Source organism: Thunnus thynnus, chromosome 8 (assembly GCF_963924715.1).
Source record: "Thunnus thynnus chromosome 8, fThuThy2.1, whole genome shotgun sequence".
In the NCBI taxonomy this organism is placed as follows: Eukaryota; Metazoa; Chordata; class Actinopteri; order Scombriformes; family Scombridae; genus Thunnus; species Thunnus thynnus.
In genome coordinates, this window is record NC_089524.1 from 22,883,246 (window position 1) to 22,904,650 (window position 21,405).

A 21,405-nucleotide genomic window follows, 5' to 3' on the forward strand; every position below is an offset into this window, starting at 1 on the left:
GCCAGGGATAATTATTGGTCAGGGACACTTGTGGATATTGCTAGTTTCACCTTGATGCAAGACTTTGTTCACAGATGTGCTCTTTTTTTTTATCAGAAATTGTGTTTTGGTACAAGATTGCTTTGTTAATGTCAGATTTGGGATTGAAAGATAAGTGAGTGTGACAGTTACAGAGAGAGAAGATAACAGTGGAGAAATTTACTTCTTCAAACCTTTTCTGCTCTGCCGTCTAAACTTCTTCTATTCTGAGGAGTGTTTTTTCTTTTTTGCCAGTCAAATCAGGCTTTTTGGATGACCCTGCACAATGCACGGTGAAACCAGGACGATCTAGAAATGATCCCAATTGACTGAGAACCGAAACTGAATTGCAAACACAGACCTCCTCTGATGGAGCAGCTGGCATAATCAGAAACTAGACTGAGTGACGTGAAATAGTGGTAACACAGCTTGATGATTGCTCCTTTTCCAGTGAAAATGATGAGTCCGTGCAATTCAGTCAGTGAAGATGGATGAAAATGAGAGAGGCGGAGGAGAGGTCAGGAATGGCGACCAGCATCATGTTACAGTGGAGAAGCAGCTTCAAATTTCACATCTCGGCTCATAAAGGGCTTTAATTCACGTCATGCTATTTCAGCTTCATGAGTAATTGACACAAATTGTGATTAGCATATCCGCTGACAAAGCACATGTTGCAATTAGCTCTAACAAGTACCCTGAAGGTAATTAAGGTAAGTTTTCAGTTTTCCAGTCCGTCTCTAACCACAGTGACCCTCCCACGTCCTTCACCAACTTCTCCATCGTCTCACTCATCTGCCTTCTGCTCCATCCTTTACACATCCTTCCCTTCCCCCTCCTCGCTTTCACTGTTTCCTCCTCACCTCCGGGTCAGTCTGGTGTCATAACTAGACTGTAGGTGGCCAGTCGGTTGCAGGCCCCTGACAACAAAAGTCACCCCCGCAGTGTGTGTGTTGTCACCAGACAAGCTGTGTATGTTTCAGTGTGAGGATATTCAGTGAACTTGTGTACTTGTGAGCATGTGCTTTGAAGGTGAAAAGCCTCTACAGACTCCCCTTAAGGGTCATCCATGGTGAGGCAAAAGTTTTCTTTTCCTTTCATGAACTTGTTTTAACTTTTTGAAACTCTTTTTTTTCCCTCAGTGTTGTCTATTTGATAGAGCTGAGCTGAGTGAGTGTGGTCCGTGGGCTGGCTGTCTGTCATCGAGTCTGTCATCATCAATCATCTTGAATCACCGTCCTCTAAAAACGTCAGTATCAACCTGCTGAAGGACTTCTGTGTCCTGAGTTCCACAAGAAGATTACATTTTCAGCTTCATGTTCATGCTTCAAATCTGATTTGAAATATGAGTGTGTTATTGATTTGTTTCTTAGAATTTGTGAAAGATGAAGCTACAGTGCAGCCAAAGTGACATTTCTTGGATATAACTGAGATAAACTCATTCTCTTCTACTGGGTTTACAAGGATGGAAGTATATTAAGTTTCAATAGTTATCCCTCTGTCTTCATTTTGGTCAGGTGAATGAACTCAGGACAGGACTGAGCAGTTTTAGTGCCTTGTCTTCAATGTGGGTAAAAGCTTAAATGGCTCAGACTGGAGGAAAACCAGTGTTTAAAGGCTAAAAGTCTTAGCTTGGAGGCTGTCTAATTAGGCTTTTGACAGTTCTGGTTATACTTGACAGTTGCTCGGTCAGCTAATCTCCTCTTGAACATTGTGGATGGACAGCTGTTGGATGTAATATGATGTGAAATACGCAGACTCCCAACTATCTGCTCCATCTGTCCTCCCGCTTAGAACAAGTGTAGTTCTCACCTGGGACCTTCAGCAGTACAGAGGCTGATGTGCCTGATTCCATCAGTGCCTTTCAAAGATGTCTCTTCCTGGTTTGTTACACAGACAGAACTTTCTCCACCTCGCTGCTGTCAAGTGATGAATTATGAATAGATGTGAATCCAGCAGCACTGCCGGCCAGGCCTGAGGATTACTTTCAATTTGCACAGCGCTCCACTCACTCCCCTTGCTGGCTCGCTCCGCTAGTCAGACTTGTTTCTCAAGGGACCTTGAGGGCAGTATTAGATTGCTGCCTGAAACTCTAACCCCGCCAATGATGTAAAAAAGTTTGAGAAATGAATCTCTATGGATGCTCAGTGCACTGTATATAGTTACACAGTGTGCACTCCTGTTGCTGCCCCTGTGTTTGACTCCTACTTTAGCGGCACACGTGGATAACATTTCTCACTTTCCTTCTGGAAGGAAGGGGGAGGCGCAGTGTGTGCGTGACCCCTCTCAGATATATGTTGACTTCAGATAACTGGTCATAATAGGCCTGGTTGATGAGCAGGCAGCAGGCAGTGAAAGGGAAGTAGAAAGGACAGGGACCCTTTTAATGAAGCCAATGAGAAGGACATGAAGAGCCTGCGGGCTTCAAGACGGATTAGAGCAGGCTCCGGCAGATTTAGGCTTATGATGCTTCCACAAGTCTCTCAACCTTGATTGTCTGAAAAGGACAAAGAAAGTGTCAGAGTCAGAATACACAATGTGTCTTTCACAGTGTGTGTGATATAGAGCACTCTAGATATTTATACCTCGGTCTTTAGATGCTTTCTATCCAGAGATATTGGTAAACAAAAAGATATTCTAAAGGTCAGTGTTCCCAAGACACTAACCTTTAAAGATACAACTCACATACATCCCTCTGCATATTTAAGACAGTGTGTGTTTGTGTGAATATGCATTCCTGTCTATCTGTTTATGTATCTCTGTGCAGTCATCCGTTTTTCGTGTGTGTCGACTGGAACACATAAATGTGTGTCCGTGTGTGTGTGTGTTTGTGTGATGATGTGAAGTGCAAAGAAATATAAGCGTGTGATGTGTGACGTTGGCCTAATATGCCCCGTCTCTGCCTCTCTGGATGTGGCAGTGAGTGTGAGAGCGATGGAGAGTCGAGCCAATTGGCATGGAAGAGCTGGGGTTGAAGTGATGGCTGGTGACATGGCAGACAGGCCAGCCAGGCAGGAAATAGATGCCAGCAGAGATACTGATCACAGTCACCTCCACCTTTTGATGACTTTGTCTTTCTGGCTCTTGTCTCTGTGCCATATATCTATGTGCAAATGTGATACAAAGAAACAGCTGTAGTTGTGAATTTATGGGATCACATTCACCCGGTTATATTCAGGACTCCTCTGTGTTTATGAAATTGGCTGCTAACATAGCAGCTAGTCGAATGATAAGTAAAAATGATTCTTATTAACCTTTTGACCTGAGGTTGTATGCATGAGTAGATGGAAAATAATTTCCCCAAGTCATTTGAGACTGGAGTCCACTTCTTGATTTATCACTTCTTACCTATTATTATATGGTATAACTATGCTGAAATTACCCAATATTTGCTTCGATTAGTCATAAGCATTAAGATGATGAGTAGTCATTGTTTGTACCAATTTCTAACAGTGGGGGTGGAATTAATAGGGATTGAGGAAAAACAACAGCAAAACTTTATATGTTATATTGGCCCCTGCTCTCTATTTCAACAGCATAATGGAAATTGAAGCGAGCATTGTACAGTAATAGGCTGAACAGGTGCCATGGATACAGAAGCAATCATGGCAGACGAGTTGACAACCAGCCATTTACTCAAAAGTTATAGAGAGTCACGAAGTAATGGATGTTCCCGAGTCATTACATTCAGTATTTGATCAGGGTGCTTTCAAGGACACAAATCTCATTGTTAAATGGCCCATGTTGCTTTCAAAACTGGATTGTTTTTATTCTATCAGTTTATCATTGATTGCCAGACACGATCAGGGCAGTGACCAAACAAATACTATTTTATATTCCTTCTAAAAACAGTCCCCAAAGATTTGGACAAGGTCAAATTAAAATTTTGATCTGTTCACTGAGCACAAATAATCCGTCCTTCTCCCAATTCCCCCAATTATGTCCTATCTTTCCTGGTGGTCTGTCACTTCTCATCCCTACTGAAGTCGTGTAAGTAGCCTGAGAGGCTGCCTGGGGAGAGAGGGAGGGGAGAGTGCTGGATGACTGACACACTCTGATCAGGGGGGCTTAAAGAGAGGATGGCCATTTAATAGGCTAGCTGCCAGTGGCAGCATGTCCACATGGCAAGCTGACTGAAAAGACAGACGGCTGACTGACTGGTGGCTCCACTGTGACACCCATGTTGCCATGTTCGTAAGCAAAGGACAGAGAAGCCACAAGTGTTCCAGACGCCTCCATGTTGCCATCAATTTATTTATTTTTTCCAAAATTATATGACTGTCATTTAAGGAAGATGACACTTTAAAAATGATGACTAGTCTCACAAAATGTTATTTTCTGTCTAGACAAGGACAATATAGGCATCTTAAAGAAATAGTGCAACATTTTTGGAAATACGCTGATTTGCTTTCTTGCCAAAAGTCAGATGAGAAGATCAATGCCACTGTCTGTTAAATACGAAGCCAGAAGATGCAGGGAGATACAGCTAGCCTGGCATCTTGTTGTGGTTTGACAAAGTATTACGTGAAGTTGTTGTGTACCAGACTTTTTCTGAGATAGGGCACAGTCACTTCCTGGAGTCCACATATTAAACAACATGTGCTGATAAATGAGCTTTAGAGGTGTTGGTAGGTGTATTTTTTAGCTTCATACAGAGCCAGGCTAGCTGTTTTTCCTCTGCTTCCAGTCTTTATGCTAAGCTAAGCCCCCCGTCTCCAGCTTCAAATTTACCATACAGACAAGATCGAACTCTTAGCAAAAAAGCAAATGATCGTATTTTCCAAAATGTTGAACTATTCCTTTAGTTACCTGACTAACAAGTAACATTTGTGTCTGTCAGTGTATCTTCAACATTTAGAAATAAACTCAATTTCCAAAATTCTTTCAGGAATGTTTTCTCTCGTATCAAAAGAGAAATTATTGTTGACTTAATGGAAAGCATTCAATGCTGAAATATCAAATACGACTATGACTATAATTGGATTTTTGATCATCATTAGTCTATTCACTGTAAGCTCTCAAGTCTCATGAGGCCTTGAAATAAACAAGCACAAGATAAATAAGTCTGCCACCCATGTAATAGGCCTAAACTGATGGAGCACAGTAATGAATTACTGTTACAGAACGTCGCTAATGAAAGTGTGTTAGGTTATGTGTTGATACGATAACACAGCTGAGGGTCCTTTAAGCCTAGACTGGCACCACTGAGTGTGTGTGTGTGTGTTACTGGGGGAGGATGTGTCACCCTGCATTACAGTGATGACCCGTGGCCCCTCAGAGAGTAGCATCCAACTTAATGTTCTTTTGAGTCACAGATCCCTTTGTGTTAGCTCAAGATGACTTTGCTTGCAGGGTTTGGATTGTGGGTTAGAGTTTGTATAGGAACCCCAATATTTGTTTTAAGCTTCAGGTGTGAACATGTCTCAGTACAAACTGATTTAAAAACAAAAAACAAAAAACAAGTCAGACCCTGTAAAGGTAATGAGTTGATAAGACATTACAACCCAAACGAATCCCAAATATGACTTCCCAGTGATAATCCTCATTAACAACAAATACAACAATATTTTAATCTGTATCTGACGTATTTATTCAAAATATGTGGGCAAACAAATGTCAAAGCAGCATCTGTTTCAATTACCGTCTGGCAGTGTAAAGGTGATTATTTTAGGGTCAAGAGAAATATCAAACAAAACGCTTTTGTGATCAAGTGCTGTAATTTTTGTTTTGATGTACACACTCTGCTTAATATACCTTGTGGATTTTACTTCATTTAATGAACACACACATACTTCCTAGAATGCTTTTCAACAACACAGAGGAAACTGTTATTGAAGAAACTATTTAGTCTGCCTCCTCTGTGATGGGTTGGCCCTGTGTGACTTTTAGTGTCAATACTTAATGGAGGGTTTGAAATGCATGCTCTTCCATTCTGAGGGAACCAAAAACCGGATATTTATCAGTGTTATTAAATGTAAAAAACTAATCTGATGGGGTAAAGTTTGCCTGAGGACGTCTGTATCAGTGGGTGTGAATCTGATTAGATCAGATACATTCTCACTCAAGCTGATGAATAATAAATTGTGAGACTTTAAAAGTTAAAACTGAAACCAGCCTCCACAAGCAAGTAGCTTCAAATAAGCTTTCTGTATAATAAGCATAGCCCAGGTCTGAAGATGATGCAGTTTGGAGACATAAAACAGATACTTTCAACATTAGTTTTTATAGATTTTGATAATAGCATGAAGTGAACAGGTGATTTATAATGAAATTTCAAGGTTTTTTTTTTTTCAAGAACCAATACCGTACTACTTTTTCATCTTGATTCATAGGAAGAGACTTTTCATTAAAATAAATAAATAAAAGAGATACACTACAGACTCTTCAGGCATTTCTTTAGTAATTTGAGTGTGAACACAGTAACTCGAGAACAATTCATCTCCAGGTCTCTAGATGATCTGATTAGATTTTGGAGCACGTTGCTGCATACAATTGTATATTAATGAGGAAAAAAAAAAAACTTTTTTGAAAAACTGTTATGACCATAAAATACTTAAAGGACGGGACTTAATATCAACATTGACCTTGTGGTACATGCTTACATTAATTAGTGTGATTAATGACCTCATTAGAATAGATGTTATATTATCAAGAGACATTTAGAAGCACACATGTCTCTTGTTTAATGGTGTTTGTCTTTTAGTATGTTTTTAATTTTTAAAAAAGGATGTGTGCCAAGTTTATGGGAGTTTATCTTGTCTGAAAGAAGAGAGAATATGCAACATGCAGGTCAGTTTAGAGACAGGCTTTTATAGAAGCATAAACATGTACTTTAATATAGTTGTGTAGTGGTTTGTGAGAGTTTTTGGCAGCTTATCTGGAAAATCAGTAATGTAGGTCGGTTCATGTTGTTTATCAGTACTGTTGTTGCTGTTTTGAGCATATCATGTGTTCGTTCCTCTATGTCTTTGTATATATGGCTATTGCAGTTCCAGATAAGGTCAAAGTCTCCATATCAGTGGGTCATGACCATGCAGCACAACGTCTTCAATTATTTAGCTCCTGTTCGTAGAAGCCTTAACATCCATAAGCCCTGAAACAGTTCTCTCTTATTAAAGATTTATGGCACATGGTAAGACACATTCTTAATCACCCCTTTGTGTCCTTTGGTTTCACTGTCAATGCTTTGCATCGGACAGAAGTGCAATTTAAGAATCTCGCTGTAATCCATTATTATAATGAAAATCCCATTTGGCACCTTTAAACTAGTGTTTCATATCAATCTGCATACAGTGCTGGGGTGTAATGGAAAATTCCAACATATCTGATCACTTAACTGCGGCTGTTTTATTATGCAGAGCCTGAGGACAAAACCACGCTAAATAAGTTGTCTGTTTGCACACGATGCCCCTCATCCATCTTCTCCTGACTTCTCCTGTCACCTCAGTGTCCACAGCTGCTGCAAGGACCCCTAGGTAGTTAAATACTTACTCATACATGCTCATTTAAATATGCAGTACCTCAGTGCTGCACATATACATATACTGTAATACATGCATTTTTACCCGACGCTAGACCCCTCAGATTTCTGCTCTCTCTGGGTGTCCTTGCCCGTGGTGGGTGGTGTGGCCCTGCTAACGATCCATCAGTAGACTGCAAGGTGGAAGTTACAGGGACATAAAAGGAAACAAGCTGCTCAGTATTTTGCCTTTCTCTCTCATCAGGTGAGCGTGTGTGTGTGTGTGTGTGTAATGGTCTGTGTGCACTGTATGTGTGTGTTCCCTGGACCGTGCACTGCCAGGGGCTTCAGGGTCTCCCAACACGGATTGATGGACACTGGCAATGGCTTCCCTTAGTGTAAATGAGTAATGTGTTTCCTCTGGGGGACACTCTAACACATACCACAAATACACACACACACACACACATATACACACACACACATACACACACACACAGTGTTTGTGCTTATGTAAAGCGCTATGATGAGTGGGCATGGTAGAAATCAGTGTTAGAGCAGCCATTTGAGGAGCTTTTGTGGATGTTATGACTCGGCCTGAGTGCCTTTCTGGGAAAGCGCTTGGCTACTCCTACACACTCTCCAACACGCTTCCTGCTCATTTGTCAGCTGTGTCCTACACCTGCAGCATGATTATCGGTCTGGCAGTCTCACCCCCTGTTCTGCTGCTGTTGATTCTTCCAGGCCCTTTTGTGCTATAGATAACACACATATATATAGATATAAAACGATCTTATATAGAGCTGTGCAGGCATTGCAATGCTTTAGAACAAAACTGTGGATCATGTCTCATGACATGATGTTAAAGGATTGGTCTGGTGATATTCAGTATTTATTTATTGTCAACAAATCCCATGAAGAAAACCCAAAATGAATCTGTCCCATTAAAATGTATTCCTTGTGTGTCATATCCAAACCCAGATATATCTTATTCCTCTGTGCCATAGAGCTGTATTTTTGTCCAAAACTATTGAAAACACACCTGTCAGACACACCATTGCATTGGATGACATGTTTCTTCAGTGTGAACACACACACTGGAGTTTATTTTGAGTCAGTCCCACACAAATCTGTCCAGCTGCTGTAAAAACTCACTATAGAGCAGTGGTTCTCAAAGGTTCGCAAAAAGGGGAATAATTTATTTTGACTATAATTCTGTCCATAAGTAACACAGTGACAGAATGTACGACTGTTTTGGTCATGGGTTTCATACACTTTCGGTAATAAAACATCCGATGGGGGATGGGTGACCCTGTAAATGTGTATGATGTCATATTATGTATGTGTTGTTGATTTGTATTGTGAAAACTCTGAATGTCTAAATAATTATTGTAACATCTCATATCTTAAAAATGTGAGCAAAGACACACAGAACTGCATTTTCACACAGTCTAGTAGCTGCTGGGCTGCATTAAATCTCCTGGGACAAAATCTTATCAAATGTGGTCTAATTTGTGTCAATTTAGGGTCCTTGAGAACTACTGCTATAGAGCACCGAATGTGTTTTAATCCATGTTTACTGAAAAATTTATTGGCAAGAAGCACAAACATATGGAATATCACCAGTCTTATCCTTTAACACCTCAGATCTCTGTTCCTCATCAACATGCATCAGATGCAGGCTACTACAGTTTAAAGTACATCACTGGCTCCATCTGACCAGCAGCAAATTAGCACAACTCTTCCCCGGGGTATAGATGACATTTGTTTAAGTTGCTGGCAGGATCCGGTCACCCACAGCCATATGTTTCGGTCTTGTCCCCGGCTGGAGGATTTTTGGACTGGGGGTTTTAATACCCTTTCAAAAGTACAGTGCATGTCACAGTTATTGATCACAACCCTTTAGACGATTCCGGATGGTCTCAGAGGACTCAAAGATTAACCAAACTGCAGTTGTGGCCTTCTCTTCTCTGCTTGCTCGACCACTGATTCTCCTCAAATGGAAAAAGACTGCACCGCCATCTCATAAATGATAGCTGAAGGATGTAATGGCACACTTTAAAGGTGCTATATGTAAGTCCTGTCTCGTAATACCACTTTTTACCTCAAGAGGTGATAATGAGTCATTGTAGCGTCCAGTCTGACCTCAGTCTAGCATGAGAGGATGAAAAAGTAGCACTCCCCCGAGCAACTGACAGCAATGGCGGAGATTTAGAGCCAGGCTAAAAGCTGTTGTAATTTTCAATCTAGGACCATTATTATTTCACTTTATTAAGTTTTAATAATTTTTCAGGCAAGAAGGTAACCATTTGGATTCCCAATATGTGGTCAGTTTATCCAAATAATGCCTGTTTGGAAATCTGCTGTGACATTTTCGGGGATGTGAGGAGCCGCTAGCCATGTGAGACAGATGGTCATCTTGGCCACTAGCAGCCCGACTCCAGAGGTGATCGGCCGGTCAATGTCTGTCGTCATCCTGGGGAGAACACCCTCCCGCTCCCCCCCATTGATATTATGTATGTGTGGCATCAATGTAGGCTGGGGTTGATGCTTGTTTGTTGATTTGTATCGTGAAAACTCTGAATTTCTAAATAATGATTATTACAGCTCACATCTTAAAAATGTGGGCAAAGACATGCATAACTCTGCATTTGCAGACACATGCACAGTCTAGTAGCTGCTAGGCTGCATTAAATCTCTTGTCTCTCTCATTCACTTACACACACACTTCTCTGCTTATTAGAGAAGCTTTATGCATACAATAATGGGGTATGTGCGTGTTTAATGTGTGAGATTTAGCCGAGCATCAGCAGTGCCCTCTGTCTGATCCCATCCTAATGTCCTCATGTCGAAACATGTGGGGGCCTCACAATCTATCATTTTGAATAGCCCAGAAGGACAGCGTTTGCATAAGACCCATTAGCTTAATTTGCTGTCTTTCAAGCCCTAATAGCTTCTGTTTAAACAAAAAGAGGCTGGAGAGGAGGTAAGGCTGGAGTAAAGGTAGTGTCAGAAATAAATGATGTAGTGGTTTGTGCAGGAAGAGGTGGGGGAGAGAGGAAGGAGGTAGAGAAGTGGCAGAACATCTCAGTGAGCCCCCTGCCCCTGCAGCTTCGCAGCCCACTCTACTGTCTAAATCTGGCTCTGTTGCTATCTAACCTGCACTTGGCTTTTTTTTTCAAGCTTAAAAGCCACACTTCTCTCTCTCTCTCCCTCCCTATTTCGCTGGGTATCTGCAGTGTTTGGATGGTAATTGGACTGCGGTCAAAGAGCACATGAATCTCGGGTCACCCACTCTGCCATCTGTACTTTGCAGACTCTGAGCTCAGAAGCACCTGCGCTGGCTGTAGCTGTGGAGATGAGACACCAGGCAACCCAAGGGGATATGCATGACTGTAATTGTCGGAAGATTGCTTACCATTTGAGCAATTAATTATGTGGTTATAGTCCCACTGTAATTAAAAAGACATCAACATTACCATCTTTAATTTTGTAGCACAAAGATCAAAAACTCTGTACACTACACCACGATGAAAGTCAAATACAAGACACTTTCTGGCTGCCACTTTAATGGATCACTATCTTTAAGCCCTTTGGCCTTATGAAGTAGAACTTGTCTCTCGACAGCTGAGAAGCCCAAATATGAAAAGCTGGTTGTGGTTAACAATAACAGTCAACCAAATGGATTTTTCAGTTCAATTCATCCCTCTTATAAATATTGAGCCATTTTGAGAATAGAACATCACGTCAGGCACTAAAGTTGCACTGAATGTACCGGATGAGTAAATGTTGCCTGGCAACAGAAGTAGTAAAATAAAGAAAACTGACCTCACGCCTGATGCTATTGGATGTGTGAACAGTATATATTGACAATGATTTCATATTTAATTAATCAGTTTGACAATGACAGGCAACTGCCATCTGTCTTTTGTCACAGTTTTGGGAGCAGGTAACAGGTAACAAGAGGTAAAGGCAGGAAATCAGCTACAGGTATGAGGTAGGAAAGAATAGCTTAAATACTGCAGCAACTAGGCAATGAAATGCATGAAAAAAACTGTCGTTGATATTTACTGAAGAGCTAATGAGCAGCAGCTGTGCATACAGGTGGCTGATGACCAACACATTCAGGTGAGGTCAGCACACAGAGGCGGGAAACTCGCTGAGGGCGTCTAGTGGACAGGTGTGTTTCAGCCACACATGGAAAAAAGAAGACTAAGAAGAGAGTCTGAGACAGAGGAGTGGAAGGGTTGGAGGGGGGGTTTGAGGGAGATGGTGCAGGCGTCGCCATGACAACATTAGACACCTACGGTATTGTCCTTTTCAAAGCCAATCCGAGCATTGCAGTTTATATCAGAACTGCATATTGATTGTGCCTGCAAGACATACTGTAGCTGGTGTAGTTCAGTCTGCTCTGACTTCACGGATGTGATAACTGAACTTTACTTATCATTATGCTCTGCCAGCAACATCATGTCCATCTGATGAACCAGGCATTTTAAATGTTAAATGTTCTGGTAGCTTTATTAAATGTAACCTGCTTAAGTACAAAAGTCACTATAATATTACTGTTGTTCAAATACTGCCTGTTCTTGCTTTACTTTACTTTGGAAGTGCTGTGTCTCCCTTAAAGGTTTAGTTTCACTATCATCACTAATCTATACTATTTTACTTTTTTACTTCTTGTGCGAAACCACAGAAATTTATACCTTTTTAAAAAAAAACACGAGCAAATGAAACATGAGCATTGAGAGAAAGTGGTTGTCAGTCAATCCTCTCCCTCCTTTCACCAGCGCCTCTGCTTTGCCCTCTGTCCCCTGCATCAGCTGAAGGTCAGCAGGGAAGAGCACTGTTGTACTCCTGCTGCGTAATCAAAGAGATGTGACACTGATGGTTATTTTTGACTGCAGCTTACTACCAGGTAACAGTAGCTTCTTGGACAGAGCTGCTGGTACCCGGGGAGGGATCATGCTCTACACAGTACAGTGCACTCTGCTATCCACCTGCTGTTGACCCGTAGTGGCTGGCTGGGGCCTCCAGGCTGACTGACTGCCACCAGATATGGGGTCGGAAAACAGGCCGTGTGACTGACAGGGAAATTGGAGACATTTTTAAATGTGGGGTGGTGACAGTGAGTGGGGGTCGAAGGAGGAAGTTTGTGGTTACGGCTGTTTCAGTCACTGCCCACCTGCTCTGGAGACAGGTGGGAGGTGGAAAATAGTGAACTTTGCAAAGACAGAGGCTGAGGGAATGTCATTAGTTTGAAGGTATTTGGTCATAAACCAGAGTTTGGACAAATTTCAGTTTTGACCTGATGATGGTGCTCAGTGAAAATAGTTAATAGATATTTAGGTCTGCATCAAAGTGGTGGACAGACCAGCATGGCCATCCCAATAGAGCTAAAAACTCAAGTAGATACATTAGATACCCAGCAAAATATGTATCCCTCTTTGAAGTCAAACATTATGGAATATGGAACAAGTCATCGAGCAGATGATGATCCACAATGAATGCCAGCATCTGCAGATATGACATGGATTTCCTCCAGATAAGCATTAAAATTAAGAAAAGGCATATTTTTCACTATGAGATGTTACTTTTAAAAACATTTACTTCTGTTGAATCCAGCAGCTTGACGCAGGACTAGTTTACTTAAAGAAAGAGGTTTATATTATGATATCAATGACCATTTGCTGTACTCTTAATGTGAAATGGAAACTTACCACCTCTCAAGTACTGAACCTTGTGAACATCTACTTAAAATCAATTTAACATGATTCAGAGACTGAAAGGCAAGTTTCTTGCCACAGATTTATTCAGATATTGATTTGATTGATGAAATTTGGCAATACCTCTTGAACAGTTTGAGTTCCAAAGCTTGAACAGAAACCCATGGGATGGGGCCGTGCAGAAAGGGCTCTTGTGTCAGTGCCTACTGAGCCTCATTAGACCACAGTGAATGACACAACATTTGTGTGCCGACTGTGGACGGCTGTGTGTCAGACTCCGATGTCTGACACGTGAATGTGTGTGTGGGGTGTTAGCAACGTGCTTTGCTGTCTACCGATGTCTTTTTTTGATTCCGCTAAAGGGTATGTCAAAGTCTGACATTTGCTTTAAGTGATTTCTTTAAACAATGTTCTGCTATCAGACAGTTCTGCTTGCATTTTCAGACAGTTCATTTTATTCTCTGGCAGGCTGGCTAATGGGAATATTCATCTGAGCCAGGGTGAATTGTAAATTAGAACATGTGTAGAGGTGAAGGTCATTAAATGAGTTATTAAGTCATCTGTTACAGTAGCACGTGGGAATTACCCTCCAAATGCCTCCTACCTTGTGACTTTCCTTAATTCTGGTTGTGGTGGTTTAATGCATAGCTACTGTATGCGTGTGCACCTGTTTCTATGCAATGTCTAAGTATAGGCTATTGGTAAAGACACAAATATTGGTGGTTTTAGTCTTTTTCTTACCAATAGCAATGGCATTTTTATCCTTAAACTCTCTTTTCTTTTCTCTGTGAGGTTTGCTTGTACGAGTGTTCCAAGTCAGATTCAACAATCTCTCTTAACTCTCTGTTTGTGGGCGAGTTTCATTCACAAAAAGTTCCCAAAGAGTCAAAACACCAGAGAGGGGTCGGCCTGCAGGAGGCCTTCAAGCAGAGTCAGACTGTCTTGAAGCACCACGCAACTTCAAGTACTGCTTTCAGAAATCAGAGGACAAACACATAACAAGTTTAGGCGTGACAAGATGAATCTAACATGTCATCAGAACAGCATCTAAAAAATCTTTCAGTGAATTGGCAGCCTTGATGATGAAAGTATGGTAAACAGAATATTAGTTTTGCATTAAGTTTGTTTTAGTTCATATTTATTTTTGTTAATTTCAGTATCATATTTAAACTCCAAATTAATTCAGATTGGGACACTATAATTGTAAATCAAACAAGTGTTTCTCCACAATGAAGAAAGGCAGAGATGCTCTGTTCATGACATGAACGACGGCTCTGGACCACTCGTCAATTTCGTTCGTACCTAAGAGAAAATTCTAAGTACGAGAAAATTGATGAATGCCACAAATGTTCTTAAATACGTGCATTGTATTAGTGCTTCTTGCATGAGGCCCACTGTATCAGCACATTTATGTCTTTCTTTGTGTGCACATTTTTTTGGTGTCATTTTAGTGACATACACAACACATAGCTACTGTAAGATAGGGACCTCCTGATGTGTGAACCACTGAGAATCACATGGCCCATGGCTTTTCAATATGTCTTAACACACTGTCAGCCTCACCATTTAATTATTATGATGTTATGGAATATGTTTTCCACAGTTACTTTCCATTTCACTAGTTGGTATTTGGTGATGGGTTTAGAAAGGGATTTGCTCTAAAAATCCACCAGCAGATAGACGGGTAGAGAGGGAGAGGGAGAGAAATTGTGCATGTGTGTATTTCAGTGTGTGTCATATGAAACCCATAGGCAGGTCAGGCTAGGCGAGCTCCTCTCATGATAAGCCTCATGCCCCAGAGACTTATGCAGATGATGTGATGGACTGTGTTATTGTGATGCAGTGAGTCGTAGCTTTGTGCTCTGGTGAGTGTGACCTTTTCAGGGACCTGTGCAATGTCAACTGTTGGCATTTAGTCAAACATACCAGTGGCTTGATATAGCGAGCTATAGGTCTGTTGATTGGATTGTTTGGTGTCGCTGTCACATTCTATTCAGCGTGTGTATTTGTTAGCATTGTTTTTTCTCACACCCTAGAAATGGACCATTTGAGGCTGTATTTACTGTTAAGGCTTTTGAGAGGTTGCAGTTGTTTTCCTTTTTCATGCATTTTAAGATATCTCGTATGAGGTCTTATGAAAACAATAGATTTTCAATTTCCCTGTTTCCCTGTTTTCATTTACAATGCATGAAATTGCTAGAGAGCAAAACAGCTATCAGTTATAAAACTGATTGATAGCTATTAGGGAATGTTTGTGTACTGGTGTATGATTTAAAAACCTGAGTGCTTACATGGCACAGTCGCCCGTTGTAAACGGAACTGTTTCAACTGAATACAGACCAAGTCCTTTGAGGATTATCTTGAGCTTGAGCTTTAATTTTGCTGCAGTGCCGGGTCAATTAGAGTTTGTGATTGTAATTCCACCCATTTAGAGTGTTTGATCGCCGCTGTTGAAAGGGAATTTGGTTTACTTAATTTGTCTCACTCTCTGTCTCTTTCATTCTTTCTGGCCCCCCATCGTTTCTCCCCCTTTCCATTTCTTTAACCCGCTTTCTCTTTTCTCAGGTGTCTGGCCCAGTGATCCGACCCCAGAAAGGAGAAGGAGAAAGTAGAAGAAAGGAGGGCCATGGGTGTGAGCCTGGGCCAGGATGTGGGCTGGCTCCTGCCTTTCTTGTTCTTGCTAGTGATGATCATGGTGTCACCCACTCAGAGCCAAGGATGTCCCCAGCGCTGCGAGTGCATTTCAAAGCTCAAGACTGTGTCCTGTCATGGTAAACGCCTCTCCACACTGCCAGATGGCATCCCACCGGACACCAAGATCCTGGACCTAAGTGGGAATAAACTTCGCTGGGTAGAACATGGTGACCTGCATCCATATCCACGTCTTGAAAAGCTGGACCTGAGTGAGAACATGATCAGTGTCCTGGAACCGAACGCTTTTTCTGGTCTCCAGAATCTGCAGTCGCTTTCACTGAGGGGTAACCAACTGAAGCTGGTCCCCATGGGGGCTTTCTCACGTCTCTCCAACCTAACTTCATTGGACCTTAGTGGGAATAAGATTGTAATTCTTCTGGACTTTACTTTCCAAGATCTGAAAAGTCTAAGGAACCTGGAAGTTGGAGACAATGATCTGGTTTATATCTCTAACAAGGCCTTTTTGGGTCTCGTGGGGCTGAGGGAGCTGACCATTGAGAGGTGCAACCTGACCTCTGTGTCCAGCCAGTCTTTGTCTTACCTGCATAACCTGGTGACTCTACAGCTCCGCTACCTCAGTATCTCCGCCCTAGAGGACCAGAACTTCCGTAAGCTGGGAAACCTGAGGGGCCTAGAGATCGATCACTGGCCCTTTTTGGAGTACATTTCCCCTCACAGCCTGCAGGGACTTAACTTGTCTTGGCTGTCAATTACGCACACCAACATCACCTCTGTACCCACCTCGGCCCTACGAAGTCTGGCTCACCTCACCAGTCTCAACCTCTCCTACAACCCTATTTCTATCTTGGAGTCCTGGGCGCTGAGGGACCTTGTTAGGCTGAAGGAGCTGCATCTGGTCAACACCAACCTGGTGATGGTGCAGCCATATGCACTGGGCGGTCTGAGGCAAATCCGCCTCCTTAACCTCTCCACTAACAGCCTGGTGACCTTGGAGGAGGGAGCTTTTCAGTCTGTCAACACTCTGGAGACGCTGCGTTTGGATGGAAACCCTCTGGCCTGTGATTGCCGCTTGCTCTGGATCCTCCAGCGCAGGAAGACACTAAATTTTGACGGTGCTGCCCCAATGTGCATGACGCCTGTCGAGGTGCAGGGGCGGGCTCTTAACGCTTTCTCTGACTCAGCTCTCTTTGACCACTTTACTTGCCAGAAGCCCAAAATCCGCAACAGGAAACTGCAGCAAATATCTGCCCGTGAGGGGCAGGTAGTGTCATTTATTTGCAAAGCAGAGGGTGAGCCAACACCAGTGATATTCTGGATCTCTCCTCAGCGCCGCCGCATCACCACAAAGAGCAGTGGACGTCTTACTGTGTTACCAGAAGGCACACTAGAAATACGGTACGCCCAGGTAACAGATAGTGGAACTTACATCTGTATTGCCAGCAATGCTGGTGGAAATGACACCTATTTTGCCACACTTACAGTAAGTGGGCTGCCACTAGACGCAGCCCTTATGGCCAACCGTACCTACTACGCTGGGGACCTTAATGACACAAATCTGAATGATACCAGAGTCTTTTTGAAGTTCACTCTGGACCTCAAGACCATCCTCATATCCACAGCAATGGGCTGTATCATGTTCCTGGGGGTCGTTCTCTTCTGTTTCATTCTGCTGTTTGTGTGGAGTCGCGGGAGAGGACAGCACAAAAACAATTTCTCAGTGGAATATTCTTTCAGAAAGGTGGATGGACCCGCTGCCAGTGGAGGACAGGGTGGGGCACGCAAGTTCAACATGAAAATGATTTGATTATTAGGGACTATTATTCTTATTAGTATTTATTCCCCCAATACTGTTTACAAGCAGTTACAGTCTATGACATAAAAGGACATAAAACATTGGAATGGGCCTTTGTGCTCAAAAAACATCAAAAACAATTATTTATAGGACATTTTATTGAGACATGGTTTTGTTATTGAAACACTACTGTATGTATGAGAAAAGGGAAATATGTATAAATTTGATATATTTCTACTGCTCTTTATTGTGTGTTTACATTATCGTGCAGAGGAAATCTGAATTATTGTGAAAGATGTCTCAAAACCTTGAATAGACTGTTAAAAGACCAAGCAACAAAAGCACTCAGTCCCACCAGTCTTTAACTTCTACAAAGTTCTTGCCAACTCCATCTTTCATCACTTCAAGGAACTCTGCCCCCTTCATAAAGGACTTCACCTCTCTGCTCCATCTGCAACAATTCAAGCTCCAAACTCATGAATACATAACAACAGGGTGGTGCTCAATGAATGCCAAGGACTTGCCAATATGTATTTGAATAGTTCCAGCTATATACTGCATATTTAGACTCATTTACAGTCAGGACTTCAGAGCACTATTATGACAGTTTGACATAAATATAGAGGCTCTGCTCGATGACCTTTTTTGCTGATAGTGGATTTGTACAGAGTACATTAGACACCGAAAGACTCTGCAACACTGCCAACTTGACCATAAAGCACCATGTAATATCAGTGTCAACGCGAAGCTGAGTGAGAGAGAAGTTACTTCTCATTGGACACCACAGACAGTTGGTCAAAGCTGATTTAAACAAAAATGGGACTTCTACAGGTTAAGCTACAATTAAAGGACCCAATGCACAGTCGTGTGGTGACAAATGGTTGTCTATTAAGGGCACACTGTACAATACTCTTACCCTTTTGATCTGAAAATACTGTATGTTAAAGATAAACGCATGTACAGAGTTGGCTTCTTACTTTGAATAACTTGTAGTATTTGTAAATTGAACTTGCTGAAGCGATCATACTGTATAGGTAGGACATATACTGTATAAGATGTATTATATATTTTGTAATTATTGACATGGAAATCCTTGTGGTTGTTTATAGTACTGTTGAGTGATCAATCAGATTTTACTGTTCTACTGTAATTCTGCTGTTAAAGTCTCTTTTTTTCCAAATCAGTAATATCCATTCCAGTGATAAACAGAGCTTTTACAGTCTCGCCGTATCATCATACCATCAGATAGATATTGCACTGAGACAAGACCACTCCCTGAGCTCTCACAGCAAATCACAAAGGGCATTTACGTCAGGTTTCAGTTCACTTGCCTATTTTTGGCTGTAAGTGACAGTGGGGATGCTTGGCTGACCAGTGGGGGGAAAAGTTAAATGGGTTCTCATTGGGACCTTGATGTGTTTTGAGACATGCTGGGAAAAATTCTAATTTGATAAAGACCTTGCAGACTGGAACAAAGGTCATAATGAAAAGGAGGCAGAGAGGAGACGGAGTTGAGCTATTCTAGGACGACTTAAGTGCTGTATGACAAAGGGCTGGATGCTAACTTTTAAAAATATAAGCTGCATAACATTGTGTAATAGCTGATTCAGAATTAAGATATAAACATTTAATATGGGTTCAAGAAATTATCCAATGTTTTACCATGACTAACAGGGTTTCTGTATTTCCTCATACAAAATACTGTTTTTACTAGAAAGAATGTATAACAATGTTTTTTTGTTCCAGATGTTGAGTTGTTGAGGACAACATTCATGCACATGTGTCAGTTTTGGTTTTTGCATAACATCAATCTTAGTTTAAACTGTACCAAAACAAGTCAATCAATAGTAAATGGGAGAATCAAATCCAGTTTTCCTCATAACTTAAGACATACTTTGGGGAGGGAGAGGAGACAGATTAACTGCTCATACTAATCTAACCTCAGGGCATATCCCTTCATCTGTGGGTTTAGCCTTGGGAACCAGTACCACCAGTTCAGAAATGAGCTCTCCCTGTTAAGCTTCAACTACTGCACTCCTAACAATGTTATTCTGCTGCCATCTGTGGGTTATAAATGGTACTGAATTTGACACTATTACTAGAGTAAGAGAGGGTTAGACCTCATTGATCTTTACACTTAATGGGTAACGAGACACTAAATCATTTTTATGCTGTAAAAATAATCACACAGGCTTATGCTGGCATATGATGTCAATCCAGGTGAGTAAGTATTAGAAAATGATCCAGTAGTATTAGTGGTGAAAATTAAGTTCATTTTACCTCTAAGCGACAACTTATAAAGTTACCTTTACTCACACAACAAATTCCTTCTGATTGGTTACAACAAACAGTAAGAATTGCAGAAAGAGTCTCATATCACCTCATTTAGTGTGTGTGTTCACCAACATACACACTGCACAACACATTAAACAAACTAAATTCATAAATTGAGATATGGTGTGTTAATAATGTTAATAATGAATTGTGAATATGTTCAGGGACTGATTTGACATCAGTTTAGCTTCCTCTCTGCATTCAGAATTAATGGTATTTTACGTCGTCCTTTGCTGAATTCATCCTATAAATATGAAAACCATTGTGTCTGAAACTGTTTTGTATTGTATTGTTTTATAAAAATGAAGCACACTGTTTATAAAGCATGCTATATTATCTGCTATGATGATGTCTTGTCCCCTGTCCCATTTTTATAGCAGTCATCTGGTCTTTCAATCCTATTCGTGGCAGTCCAAGAATCTACAACACACCTGTGACCCCATCACTGTGAAATTTACTGTTTCATTTTACTTTAATGTACATTTCTAGGAGTTTGTCCAATTTGAATCAGTCCAGTCAGGTGAATGGATGTGATATCTACACTACTCATAAAGATATACAGTTTAGAAGAAACCACTTAATGTCATGATTTACTTTTGATATAGGCAGCTCACTTCATATACAGTATGAGGAGGGTTATTATTCTTCATTTATACATGCATTCATCAAAACAAGTTACAAAAATAAAGTAAAGTTTGTGAGCAGACAAAGGAGACTTTGTATTCACATTTTGTGTTGTTTGTTTTCTTGTAGGCTTTCTGGAACTTAATTCATTACAACCAGTGCAACTTAACATCTTAAGGAGGAAGTACAAATCAACAGGAAGATGTTCCACGCCTATTACCCTTAAATTTCTAGTTTCAGAAGTTAACACCCTAAAATGTTTTCTTTTTTTTAGAGGAAAACAACATGCATGTGATACAAGAGGATGACAATTTAAAGGCAAAACCAGCATAAAATGTCCTTGTACAGTGTCTGGATTGGCTCTGCTGGAAGGATGTACACCGTTTTCCCAAAGAGAGAGCTGTCTAACATGTCTGTCTAAAGCCTCCCATAGCTGTTCAATTAGTCACTATAAAGGTCGCAGCTTAAGTTTTACATCATGTTCATGCTCATCATCCTTCTCAGTGACAGCTTGTGCCCTGTGGATGGTGGTATTGTCATCCTGGAAGAGACCACTGTGATCAGGATGGAAATGTTTCATGATAAGATAAAAGTGATCACTCTTTCCTCTGAGGCCACAAGTGGACCCACACCATGACAGGAAATTGCCCCCAAGAGCGTGACAGAGCCTAAACACCCCCTCCTTGTGCCGGTCAAGCATACTTATACTATTGTCTAGGTGTGAAAGCCACACTTGCACTCACTCATGACACCCACTTGTCTAGATATGGTGCAAAATGACTTTTCTGACCATATCACAC

The 21,405-nt window shown here is 41.3% G+C and overlaps 1 protein-coding gene across 1 annotated transcript in view; it reads left to right on the forward strand.

Annotated features, from left to right (window-relative positions):
- The window catches only part of lingo3a (leucine rich repeat and Ig domain containing 3a), a 32,952-nt gene extending 12,283 nt beyond the window's left edge, over positions 1-20,669 (forward strand). The window contains exon 2 of the mRNA XM_067597251.1: positions 15,766-20,669. Coding sequence (XP_067453352.1) covers positions 15,827-17,659 — 1,833 coding nt within the window. The 5' untranslated portion in view covers positions 15,766-15,826 and the 3' untranslated portion in view covers positions 17,660-20,669. The remainder of the gene's footprint in view (positions 1-15,765) is intronic.
- Positions 20,670-21,405: the final 736 nt, after the last annotated feature.